Genomic DNA, 12704 nt, shown 5'->3' with positions numbered 1-12704 from the left:
TAATTCTCAGCCTGGCAAAGCTTAACAATGCTGTTGCTAACGACGCTGAAGCTAACTTAGCAACCGGACCTCACAGAGCTATGATAAAAACATTAGCGCTCCACCTACGCCAGCCAGCTCTCATCTGCTCCTCAACACCCGTGCTCACCTGCGTTCCAGCGATCGACGGCGCGACGAAGGACTTCACCCGATCACAGATGCGGTTGGTGGCTAGCATCGGTTGGTGGCTAGCATGTCTGCTATCCAAGTAAGTCCTCTTGTTGTGTTGCTACAGCCAGCTGCTAATACACCGATCCCACCTACAACTTTCTTCTTTGCAATCTCCATTGTTCATTAAACAAATTGCAAAAAATTCACCAACACAGATGTCCAGAATACTGTGGAATTATGAAATGAAAACAGAGCTTTTTGTATTGGCCTCAATGGGGAAGCCATACCTCTGTTCTACTGGCTACGTCACGCGCATACGTCATATCCAAAGGAGTTTTTCAACCGGAAGTTTAGCGGGAAATTTAAAATTGCACTTTATAAGTTAACCCGGCCGTATTGGCATGTGTTGCAATGTTAAGATTTCATCATTGATATATAAACTATCAGACTGCGTGGTCGGTAGTAGTGGCTTTCAATAGGCCTTTAAATGAAAAAATTAGTAGCATACTTTTTTTTGTAGCTCAGAAAAAATGTTGTAGAATTATGAAATGTTTCAAATATCCGAATTTCATTATTAACACTCAAACAAGGTACACATGTACTTACATATAAACACAATGCCTACTGTAACACTCAATTAAACACAGATATGGATCAAAACTCATATATGGATATAGTTTGACCCATAAATAAATAAATAAATGATAAATGGGTTATACTTGTATAGCGCTTTTCTACCTTCAAGGTACTCAAAGCGCTTTGACAGTATTTCCACATTCACCCATTCACACACACATTCACACACTGATGGCGGGAGCTGCCATGCAAGGCGCTAACCAGCAGCCATCAGGAGCAAGGGTGAAGTGTCTTGCCCAAGGACACAACGGACGTGACTAGGATGGTAGAAGGTGGGGATTGAACCCCAGTAACCAGCAACCCTCCGATTGCTGGCACGGCCACTACTGTATTTTTCGGACTATAAGTCGCAGTTTTTTTCATAGTTTGGCCGGGTGTGCGACTTATACTCAGGAGCGACTTATGTGTGAAATTATTACCACACTAGCGTAAAATATCAAATAATATTATTTAGCTCATTCACGTAAGAGACTAGACGTATAAGATTTCATGGGATTTAGCGATTAGGAGTGACAGATTGTTTGGTAAATGTATAGCATGTTCTATATGTTATAGTTATTTGAATGACTCTTACCATAATATGTTACGTTAACATACCAGGCACGTTCTCAGTTGGTTATTTATGCCTCATATAACGTACACTTATTCAGCCTGTTGTTCACTATTCTTTATTTATTTTAAATTGCCTTTCAAATGTCTATTCTAGGTGTTGGCTTTTATCAAATACATTTCCCCCAAAAATGCGACTTATACTCCAGTGCGACTTATATGTTTTTTTCCTTTTTTATTATGCATTTTCGGCCGGTGCGACTTATACTCCGGAGCGACTTATACTCCGGAGCGACTTATACTCCGAAAAATACGGTACATGGAAATATCCGTTGACATAACTAAATATCTCCTCCGTGTCCTGTTTTTCAACTTTGGGGACTAATAGGGATCCCAAATACACAAAACAGGTACCAACAAGTACGAAAAGTAGATTTTGCATAATAGGATCCTAACTTAAGAGGTGTTTGAGATAAGAACAAATAAAAAGCTTTGAAAATAATAAAAGAAAAGTCAAATGTAATCTCCAATCTTTTTAAAAAAAACATTCAGCGATGCTCAATTCTTCAGCTCACAAAATCACAAAAGAAGAAAATGTTTAAGAGGACATGTTTAAACATGAAAATAATTGACCTTTAACAATAAACATTATTGTTAAAGCTTCTTCTTCATGATGCTGTGTGACAGGCTGTGTTCTGAAAATGACTTTTAAAAATTCATTAATTACCGTTAATTGTTACTTCACCAAAAAAAACAATTGAATTACTCTTTAATAAATGTAATGTGTTACTTAATAAAAACAACTTTAAATATCTGGCATAATGCAGTGAAGATAAGTTTTAGTGTGTGCCTTTTAAAAGGCGGTGCCGGGTGCCTAGTGACATGTGACATCAGCGAGTCGTCCTCGGTCTGAGTCACAGGCGTAGCTTGAGCTGTTTTGTTAGCTTAGCACGCTAGCAGCAGCAGTTTGTCAACTCTAAATCTTTCACTGGTTTGTGTTACCTCTGCTTTATAAATCGACTGAATGTGATTCCAGGGTTGTATGTTCTTGTCAACAAACGGGGTATTGTTTACATGGCAAGTGTGTCACTTCAATCGTCAATTGTTATATACACAGACCCTCATAGTTACTCACGCGCAGTGCAGTTTGTGTCAAGTTTTAAGGTGGTGGAAACATTTTTTTGTGTATTACTAAGACCATTGGTACTTTAACTTTAACTTAACTTATTTTCTTGCGTGTTCAAAGACTCGAGCTTACACACAGCCCCGCTGCAGCTACTGCTCCACACAGTGGAGCTCCGCGTCAATCACTTGTCCATTTGGTTAAAGTTTATTTTAAACATGTTATACGAACATTTTACTGTAGTTTGATAAAATTTGGATAGATTTATTTCAGGAGCAAAACACAAATTAAAGGGTCAAATCTGTATTCGCAAGTTTGCTACTTTTTTTTTTTAATACTCGCAGGACCTATTTTAGTCGCAAATGTGACTCAATTGCTGGCCCTGCAGTTGCAATACAATCAGTCCTTGCAGACATGATCAGCACCATGGACAGCTTTTGTCTGCGACCATCTCCAGCACCACGGAGAGCTCCAGTATCCCAGTGAGCTTCAAACAGGAAAATAAGAGAAAAGTACATACGCCACCCCCTTCCCGTCGTAGACCCACGTCGTGCTGCCCAGGCCCTGATTGACTGAGGCCACATAGAAGGCACAGGCATTGATATGGAGGCTGTAGAGCAGGTAGCCTGTGGTGCGAGCAACTCTGGTAAAAAAAAAAAAAAAAATTAAAAAAGGAAAAGAAAAAGCGTATAAAATGACTGTTCAGGCACATTGTCTATAGATATCAATACAGGACTGCAGATCTAATTAGCACTATTGGCCGTGTGGTTTATATGGACGCTGTGGGGGTGGGTTCCTCTTGTGACATTATTCATGCTTGAACGATACACAAGCCTCCTGCTAGGTGGCAGCAGGGCTCAAACTAATCAAGTGGGTGACCAGGAAGTATGGGCGTTCTACACCATACATCAGGCCTGGGCAATTATTTTGACTCGGGGGGCCAAATTTATAGAAAAAAAATATATATACAGCATATATACATATATACAGCATATATATATATATATATATATATATATATATATATACACACACACACACACACACACACACACACACACACACACACACACACACACACACACACACACACACACACACACACACACACACACACACACACACACACACACACACACACACACACACACTGTCAGAATAATTGTATCTAAGTTATCACAAAACTTTGTGTTACATCGAGTTCAGCTCGCACTGCGACAGGACAAAAGCTGTCTTTGAACCTACCAACCAGAAGGCTTGTAAAACTCCACTGTGTAGGATGGGGAGCGACATAAAGGCGTCAGTTTCTTTGATGTATTGTAATCCACAGAAATATATTGTCTTGACCCGAGATCTACAAAGCGGAGAGGAAACAGGACCTGCCCAAGCTCCAGACACCTTTTCTTTGAACTGTTTTGTGATAATGGCAGCGGCTGTTTACGACCCCCTTCCTTTAGAAACAGCTGTTGCCATGTAATCAGGGAAAGTCCAAATAAAAGAGGAAGCGTACAATCTTTCGTCAGAGCGTGCGACGACACTGTGCAAGGGTACAGTGTCTACGCATTTCTCCTCATTGGGCCAAATTTAATTCGGTCTCTGTTTAATTCCTTGCTTCTTGTCTTGTTTAAAAGATGTCATCAGTGTTTGAACCTGACAACACACATGTATACATATACACACACACACACGCATATATATGTAAGCTGTGAAAATCTGTTGTACAGTATGTGTGCTTGGGTCCTATTTTTAGGAACACTGATACATATACATACATATATATCATGCACTGTCATTTGTGTAAGTAGAAATGTTCACATTTCCGCCTACAAGAATTCTACTTCAGACTAGAGAAAACACGTAGTAAATTTGAAATGGTTTTACGTTTTACACTATGGATGTAGTCCAAGAACCATTAAAATAATAGCTACCACTACTTGACTAGTTTTTATCGTAGAATACTTATTGACTCTTACACAAATAATTATATGAATGACTATTTCTTTCTTTTATTTGAGTCATATTACTCTTAAGTAACGGTACACTTACTAAAGTACAATTTTTGGCTGGTTGCATATTAAAAACACAACTTGCTCATTGTTCAACTGATTTTTATGCATTTTACTTTGTTCACAACGTAAAAACGTGCCATTTTTGTAAGTATGCAAGATTATTCCCAATGTACTGTACTATGTAATGGAACATGTCTACTTGAGTTGTATTAATGCTTTACGCACTCATGCTCTCATGTTCCAGTTTCTAAACAGGTCTAATAAGAAAAAGTCGCTAGATTTGCTTTTTCTGGAAAAAAAGACAATCAGAGGAGTCTAAATTTGCCCTAAAAATAATCGGTAAATTAGCAAGACTGATCCCTCTTTTTATGCTCTGGCAGAACAGCTGTGTGTGGTAACAAGCAGTTATGATGCCATTTACTGTATGGAGTTAGAAGGAGAAGTTACACATTCACGCACATTAGAATGTGGGCCAATGGGCACAAGGGATAAAAAAAAAAGATTGTACTGAATAGAGCAGACCTGGGCAAAATACGGCCCGCGGGCCACATGCGGCCCATTAAGATTTTCAATCCGGCCCACCAGACGTTATAAATAATTTTTTTGGACCTTTAACCTCAAAACTGTAGCCGCCATTATGATGTGCAGTGCTGTTTTTAAATGACCGTAAGTCTTGAACTGTAGAAAGTATTCCAATGGTTGAAATCTGCGCTTTTGGATGTTATAGAAGTTAATATGGTAATCTACGTCACATCAGCTCAGACCAGGAACAAAGCAGAGTGGGCGGGGTTTGATTTTCAGAGCAACCAGCACGAAACGCATGTGTCAGGAACAGATGCGGAAGCAGATTTTTACAACAAATTTCTGCATAAAAGTGATAATACATCATATTGTAGGTGTTTATTACTTTGCATTCATATTTTGCTGTTTGTTACATTTTTGTTGTGTTTTGCTTGATAGTAAAAGATAAGGAGCTGGTCTGAGAAGTAAAAGAGCGAGTTCATATGTTGTTAATATTCAGTGTTTTGTTGTTCATAGTTAAAGGCCTACTGAAAGCCACTACTACCGACCACGCAGTCTGAATGATGATATCTTAACATTGCAACACATGCCAATACGGCTGGGTTAACTTATAAAGTGCAATTTTAAATTTCCCGGGAAACTTCCGGTTGAAAACGTCTATGTATGATGACGTTTGCGCGTGACGTCAATGGTTGAAGCGGAAGTATTCGGACACATTGTATCCCAATACAAACAGCTCTGTTTTCATCGCAAAATTCCACAGTATCCTGGACATCTGTGTTGGTGAATCTTTTGCAATTTGTTTAATGAACAATGAAGACTGCAAAGAAGAAAGCTGTAGGGGGGATCGGTGTATTAGCGGCCGGCTGTATCAACGGCCGGCTGTATCAACACAACCAGGAGGACTTCGAGTTGGATAGCAGACGCGCTATCCGACGCTAGCCGCCGACCGCATCAATGATCGGGTGAAGTCCTTCGTCGCGCCGTTGATCGCTGGAACGCAGGTGAGCACGGGTGTTGATGAGCAGATGAGGGCTGGCGTAGGTGGATAGCTAATGTTTTTAGCATAGCTCTGTCGAGGTCCCGTAGCTAAGTTAGCTTCAATGGCGTCGTTAGCAACAGCATTGCTAGGCTTCGTCCGACGGTACAGCATTAATCGTGTAGTTACATGTCCAGATGTAGTATTGTTGATCTTCTGTCTATCCTTCCAGTCAGGGGTTTATTTATTTTGTTTCTATCTGCATTTAAGCACGATGCTATCATGTTAGCTCCGTAGCTAAAGTGCTTCACCGATGTATTGTCGTAGAGATAAAAGTCACTGTGAATGTCCATTTTGCGTTCTCGACTCTCATTTTCAAGAGGATATAGTATCCGAGGTGGTTTAAAATACAAATCCGTGATCCACAATAGAAAAAGGAGAAAGTGTGGAATCCAATGAGCCAGCTTGTACCTAAGTTACGGTCAGAGCGAAAAAAGATATACATCCTGCACTGCACTCGAATCCTTCACTCTCACGATCCTTATCCACGAATCTTTCATCTTCGCTCAAATTAATGGGGTAATCGTCGCTTTCTCGGTCCGAATCGCCCTCGCTGCTGGTGTAAACAATGGGGAAATGTGAGGAGCCCTTCAACCTGCGACGTCACGCTACTTCCGGTACAGGCAAGGCTTTTTTATCAGCGACCAAAAGTTGCGAACTTTATCGTCGATGTTCTCTACTAAATCCTTTCAGCAAAAATATGGCAATATCGCAAAATGATCAAGTATGACACATAGAATGGATCTGCGATCCCCGTTTAAATAAGAACATTTCATTTCAGTAGGCCTTTAATATTGTAAATCCCACTTTATTTTATTTTATTAATCAATTTAAACTATTATACAAAACATGGGGTCTGGTTCAAATACAGAGATGAGGGTCTTTAATTTGACCTGCTGTTGTACTCTGTCTCAAAGTGTTAACATGTGCTCAATGTTCCCTTACCATTGTTGCTATGTTGTCTATTACCATTGTTGGCATTTTGTCTATTACCATTGTTGGTATATTCATTATTCCTACATTGTTGATACAAATTATTGTTACAGTGTAATAATTATTGTTACCTGTGGTAATGCCACTATGATACAACATCTGTATTATAATCCTTGAACAAAGTAAGAGTGAAACTCATGTGAATAATCACTGAATGGAGAACTGGGGGTGGGATTAAATAAATGATCTTCTTCCCACTCCCTTTCAGGCAAAACTGTACAATCATGCATTACATACTATACATTACCTTTTGCAACATATTAATTTATATTATTATGTGTTGTCAACTTTGTACTTTTTTGTCATTGCCTGAAATAATTAAATAAATGAAAAAAAAAAGGAAATTAAAAATGTTCATGTACATTTTAGGTGTAAACTGTAAAGTTCCATTCCGTTTGTTTGAGGTGGTCTGTTTTTAGAATTCTGTAGGACATTGTGATTTTGATATTAGTGTTCCTAAAAAAAGGGACCCAAACACAAATAGTGTACAGCAGATTTTTACATCTAAATTTAAACACACATACACATTGGCCCCCCCCAGACACATTTTTTCTCTCAATCTGGCCCCCCGAGTAAAAATATTTGCCCAGCTCTGGAATAGAGCTACAGTATCATTCAAAACTGAGAGAGCACTGATTTGCACGACTCCTCTAAAGCATCTCCTACCTCCAGATGTAGGCTTTGGCCATGATGCTCTCTAGTCGGTCGCTGAATTCAAAGAAAGAGCCGAGCTATAACAGAAAAAAGACGAGTAAGAACTCAAATACAAGAATTATGAGGGGGAGAGAAGAACTACCCTGATGAAGCGGTTGAGTCTGTAAATGGAAGAGAATTGGAAGTGCAGGCAGAAGAGGTCAAAAGGCAGGATGCTGAAGATGTCAATCTTCGCAGGACAGAAAACCAAACCAATCAGTTTTACAAACATTAATGTGCTTTCTTGAACTTACCTTAAATTGAGGAGATTTGCGGTAATGTTCCTTAGTCATGACTCTCTCTTTCTGCAAGCATGAAGCGATGATGACAACCAAGCTGATGTTTGCGAGCCAACCTTCCACTTACTATAATGTCTCCGGCTTTGACGAACTGAAGTCGCGGCTGCCAAACCATGATGTCGACAACATTCACCACGTCACTCAAGATGTCAAAAAACACCCAGTAGCGGTTGGCTGTTTCGTTGTGGAACGGGAAGGCCAAGCGAGCCGAGCAGAACCAGAGGTTGTAGTTGTACGCCACCGCCACGACGCACAGCCAAGCGATGTAACGGCGATCTGAGGAGGCAAACATGATTGGAGTACCGTATTTTGTGGACTATAAGGCGCACTTAAAATCTTTTTTTTTAACTCAAAACTCGATAGTGCGCCTTATAACCCGGTGTGCCTAATGTACGGCATAATTCTGGTTTCGCTTACCGATAGTGCGCCTTATAACCCGGTGTGCCTAATGTACGGCATAATTCTGGTTTCGCTTACCGACTTTGAAGCTATTTTATTTGGTACTGGTGAAATGATAAGTGTGACTAGTAGATGGCAGTCAATCATAAGAGATACGTGTAGACTGCAATATGACTCAAGTAAACACCAACATTTTATTTGTTCCATTGAAAATATAGAACAAGGGTCCCCAAACTTTTTGACTCAGGGGCCGCATTGGGTTAAAACAATTTGGCCGGGGGCCGGGCTGTGTGTATATATATATATATATATATATATATATATATATATATATATATATATATATATATATATATATATATATATATATATATATATATATATATATATATATATATATATATATATATATATACAGTATATGTATATATATATATACATACAGTATATATATATCTAATATACACTACCGTTCAAAAGTTTGGGGTCACCCAAATAATTTTGTGGAATAGCCTTAATTTCTAAGAACAAGAATAGACTGTCGAGTTTCAGATGAAAGTTCTCTTTTTATGGCCATTTTGAGCGTTTAATTGACCCCACAAATGTGATGCTCCAGAAACTCAATCTGCTCAAAGGAAGGTCAGTTTTGTAGCTTCTGTAACGAGCTAAACTGTTTTCAGATGTGTGAACATGATTGCACAAGGGTTTTCTAATCATCAATTAGCCTTCTGAGCCAATGAGCAAACACATTGTACCATTAGAACACTGGAGTGATAGTTGCTGGAAATGGGCCTCTATACACCTATGTAGATATTGCACCAAAAAACAGACATTTGCAGCTAGAATAGTCATTTACCACATTAGCAATGTATAGAGTGTATTTCTTTAAAGTTAAGACTAGTTTAAAGTTAACTTCATTGAAAAGTACAGTGCTTTTCCTTCAAAAATAAGGACATTTCAATGTGACCCCAAACTTTTGAACGGTAGTGTATATATGTACTGTATATATATTAAATAAATATATATCTAATATATATATCAAATATATATATACATATACATACATACATACATACATACATACATACATATATATATATATATATATATATATATATATATATATATATATATATATATATATATATATATATATATATATACATGATATATATTATATATATATATTTGATGTATATATTAGATATATATATACATATATTATATCAATCAATCAATCAATGTTTATTTATATAGCCCTAAATCACAAGTGTCTCAAAGGGCTGTACAAGCCACAACGACATCCTCGGTACAGAGCCCACATACGGGCAAGGAAAAACTCACCCCAGTGGGACGTCGGTGAATGACTATGAGAAACCTTGGAGAGGACCGCATATGTGGGTAACCCCCCATATATATATATTAGATGTATATATATATGTATATATTAAATATATATTAGATATATATATATATAGCGCACTTTCCGTGCGCGCGCTGATGTCACATTATCGATGAGAAAATGCATTTTTAGACAATATGATTTGCCTGAGCGGCTAGGAGACACCGTGAGTAGCAAGCGGTACAAAGTGGATAAGAAAATACAGAAAAAAATAATAATTATTTTTATTTATTCCCGCAGGCCTGATTTTGGACGCTGGCGGGCCGGATTCGGCCCGGGGGCCGTAGTTTGGGGACCCTGATATAATCTGCGTGCCTTCGCCTTTGTAGTCCGTGCCGACACCGTAGTCGATAAGCTTCTTCTTTTTCTCTATCTTCTTGTTATGGGACATTCATCCTCCGCTGTTGCCATTTCTAATATAAAGTAGTGTAAAATTCTTACATCTGTCGGTAAACTCGCCATGGAAGCGCTAAAACATACCGGTGTAGTGAGTTTACATTATTCACCCAAGGAACTTTAGTTATTAGAGAGTTCCGGTCGGACGTTTTTTCACGGGACACATTTCCAGCCTTGTTGTTGCACTAGTGAGCCACGGATGAGGAGATGCTGCTCCGTTATTGATTGAAGTAAAGTCTGGATGTCATTAAAACAGTTAGCGCCGTCTTTTGACACTTCTTCCACTCCTTGCACGCTACACCGCTACAACAAAGATGACGGGGAGAAGACGCTGTCGAAGGTGAGCCACGTAAATAAGACCGCCCACAAAACGGCGCATCCTGAAGCGACTGTCAGAAAGCGACTTGAAGATGATCTGTAAAACATCATCTATGCAACATTTTGACCAAAGAACCACCATTACATGTTATGTAGACCACAAGGAAGTCTTTTACATTTAGAAACAAATCATAATAATATGTCTCTTTTAATGCGCCCGGAAAATACGATATTTGAACGCTTCACCTGGTTTATTTGGATCTCACTCACCCGTAAAAGGATCGATGGTGCATCCCAGGACCGTGTCCAGCTTTTCCTCTACAGGTCGGAAGAGGATGTCCACAAAAGTGAAGTTGATATCCGGGAGAAACTTTTTCTTCTTCTGGGCCTCCACTGCCAGTCTTTCCTCTTCGGCTTTCTTCTCCGCCTCCAACCTTTTTTCCTCGTCCTTCTTCTTCTTCTCCTCTGCCTTTTTGACCGCCTCCTCTGCCTTCTTCTTGTCCGCTTCCTCCTTCGCCAGTCGCTCCTCTTCCTTCAGCCGGTGGTAGTCGTCCTTCCTCAGAATGGGCGCTGGGAAGGCAGAGAAGAAGCCACGAGTGGAAGGAGACCGCGGCCATCTTGATTGTGTTTATACTTACTGACGGGCGGGCTAATTTCTGGAGAACTGGCATAAGGATCAATGACGTTCTCCTTCATCGTCTCTGTTCTCTCCCGAAAGCTCTTCACCAAACCTCTGAGGGTGTCGTCTGTGTATCGGAAGTAGACAACAGGCGGTGGAGGAGGTGATGGTGCTTTCTCCTCACTAAAAAAAACATAAAATGATAGAAAACTAGATGAGGCAATTCCTGAAGGACTTGCATGTGAATGCTCCAATGCTGAAGTTGAACTGAAATGCTGACAGAATGTAGTATGAATGTAAGAATAGTTTGAATGTTGGAATGGTTTGAATGTTGAAGAGTTAGAATTTCCAGGAAAACCGGAATTTGGTTTGGAACTTGGGAAAGTGTTAGTTTGAATGTCCAGGATGAGTGGAATGTGTTGATGTTGGAACGGTTTGAATAGGTTGAAAAATGTCCCATTGATTTCAATGGGAACTTCCTGGAAATTTGGGAATTTTGAGAAAAGCAGGAATTTTTGGGTAAATTATTAAGGAAATGAATTCCCTGAATGAGCTGAATTGGTTGGTGCAGGAATTGTTTAAAATCGGGAAAGAAATGTTGAAGTAGTAACAGTTACTTAATTGAGAAATGGTATTACGGAATTTCGGGAAAACTGGGAATTTTTCCTGTTCAAAAAACAACTTTCCTGATTAAGAGGAATGTTTTGACGGGGGAACGTTTGAAGTGGGTTGAAAAATGTGGGAGGAGTAGTCGCCAGAGAAAAGGGTGAGAAAAGGGTTTGGAAAACCGAGAATTATAAAAATTCCTGGAATTTTTTTGAACTTGGAAAAATGATAGTCTGAATGTCCAGCATGTTGGAATGTGTTGAAGGTGGAATGGTCTGATTGGGTTGAAACATGTGGAAATGGTGGAAGTTTGAAAAAGGACCAATTCATTTTGAATAGGAAATATGTACCAGAAAACCTGAAATTCTGGGAAATCTGGTGGAATTTTTGGGGAAATTGTCAAGGGAAAGCCCGCGATTCCCAAATAGGCTGAACGGTAGGGCTGGGAATCTTTGGGTGTCCCACGATTCGATTCAAAATCGATTCTTGGGGTCACGATTCGATTCAGAATCGATTTTTTTTTTCCAATTCAACACGATTCTCGATTCAAAAACTTTTTTTTTTTTTTTTTTTTTTTTTAATGAAAACAATACACAACAATACCATAATAATGCAATACCCAGCAACATTCAGAATAGCAATAAACAGAGCAATTGAGAGCAATTGAGGACACACAAACATGACACGGAACAATCTAAAAGTAGTGAGACAAAAATGAACATTATCAACAACAGTATCAATATTAGTAACAATTTCAACATAGCAGTGATTAAAAATCCCTCATTGATATTATCATTACAAACATTAATTTAAAAAAAATATATACTTGTATAGCGCTTTTCTACCTTCAAGGTACTCAAAGCGCTTTGACAGTATTTCCACATTCACCCATTCACACACACATTCACACACTGATGGCGGGAGCTGCCATGCAAGTCGCTAACCAGCAGC

General features: G+C 39.1%; 1 protein-coding gene across 2 annotated transcripts in view; it reads right to left on the bottom strand.

Moving 5' to 3' along the window:
* Positions 1-12704, bottom strand: part of LOC133630225 (cyclic nucleotide-gated cation channel beta-3-like) — a 37159-nt gene that overhangs the window by 20151 nt on the left and 4304 nt on the right. For both annotated transcript variants that reach the window (XM_062021690.1, XM_062021689.1), the window contains exons 4-10: positions 11167-11330; positions 10799-11098; positions 8081-8289; positions 7969-8019; positions 7818-7904; positions 7688-7752; positions 2979-3101 (exon numbers count right to left, since the gene is read on the bottom strand). In XM_062021690.1, coding sequence (XP_061877674.1) covers positions 2979-3101; positions 7688-7752; positions 7818-7904; positions 7969-8019; positions 8081-8289; positions 10799-11098; positions 11167-11330 — 999 coding nt within the window. The remainder of the gene's footprint in view (positions 1-2978; positions 3102-7687; positions 7753-7817; positions 7905-7968; positions 8020-8080; positions 8290-10798; positions 11099-11166; positions 11331-12704) is intronic.

Source organism: Entelurus aequoreus, linkage group LG15, assembly GCF_033978785.1.
Source record: "Entelurus aequoreus isolate RoL-2023_Sb linkage group LG15, RoL_Eaeq_v1.1, whole genome shotgun sequence".
NCBI classification, from domain to species: Eukaryota; Metazoa; Chordata; class Actinopteri; order Syngnathiformes; family Syngnathidae; genus Entelurus; species Entelurus aequoreus.
The sequence above is the reverse complement of the archived record's forward strand: the minus strand, read 5'-3'. Positions and strand labels throughout refer to the sequence as shown.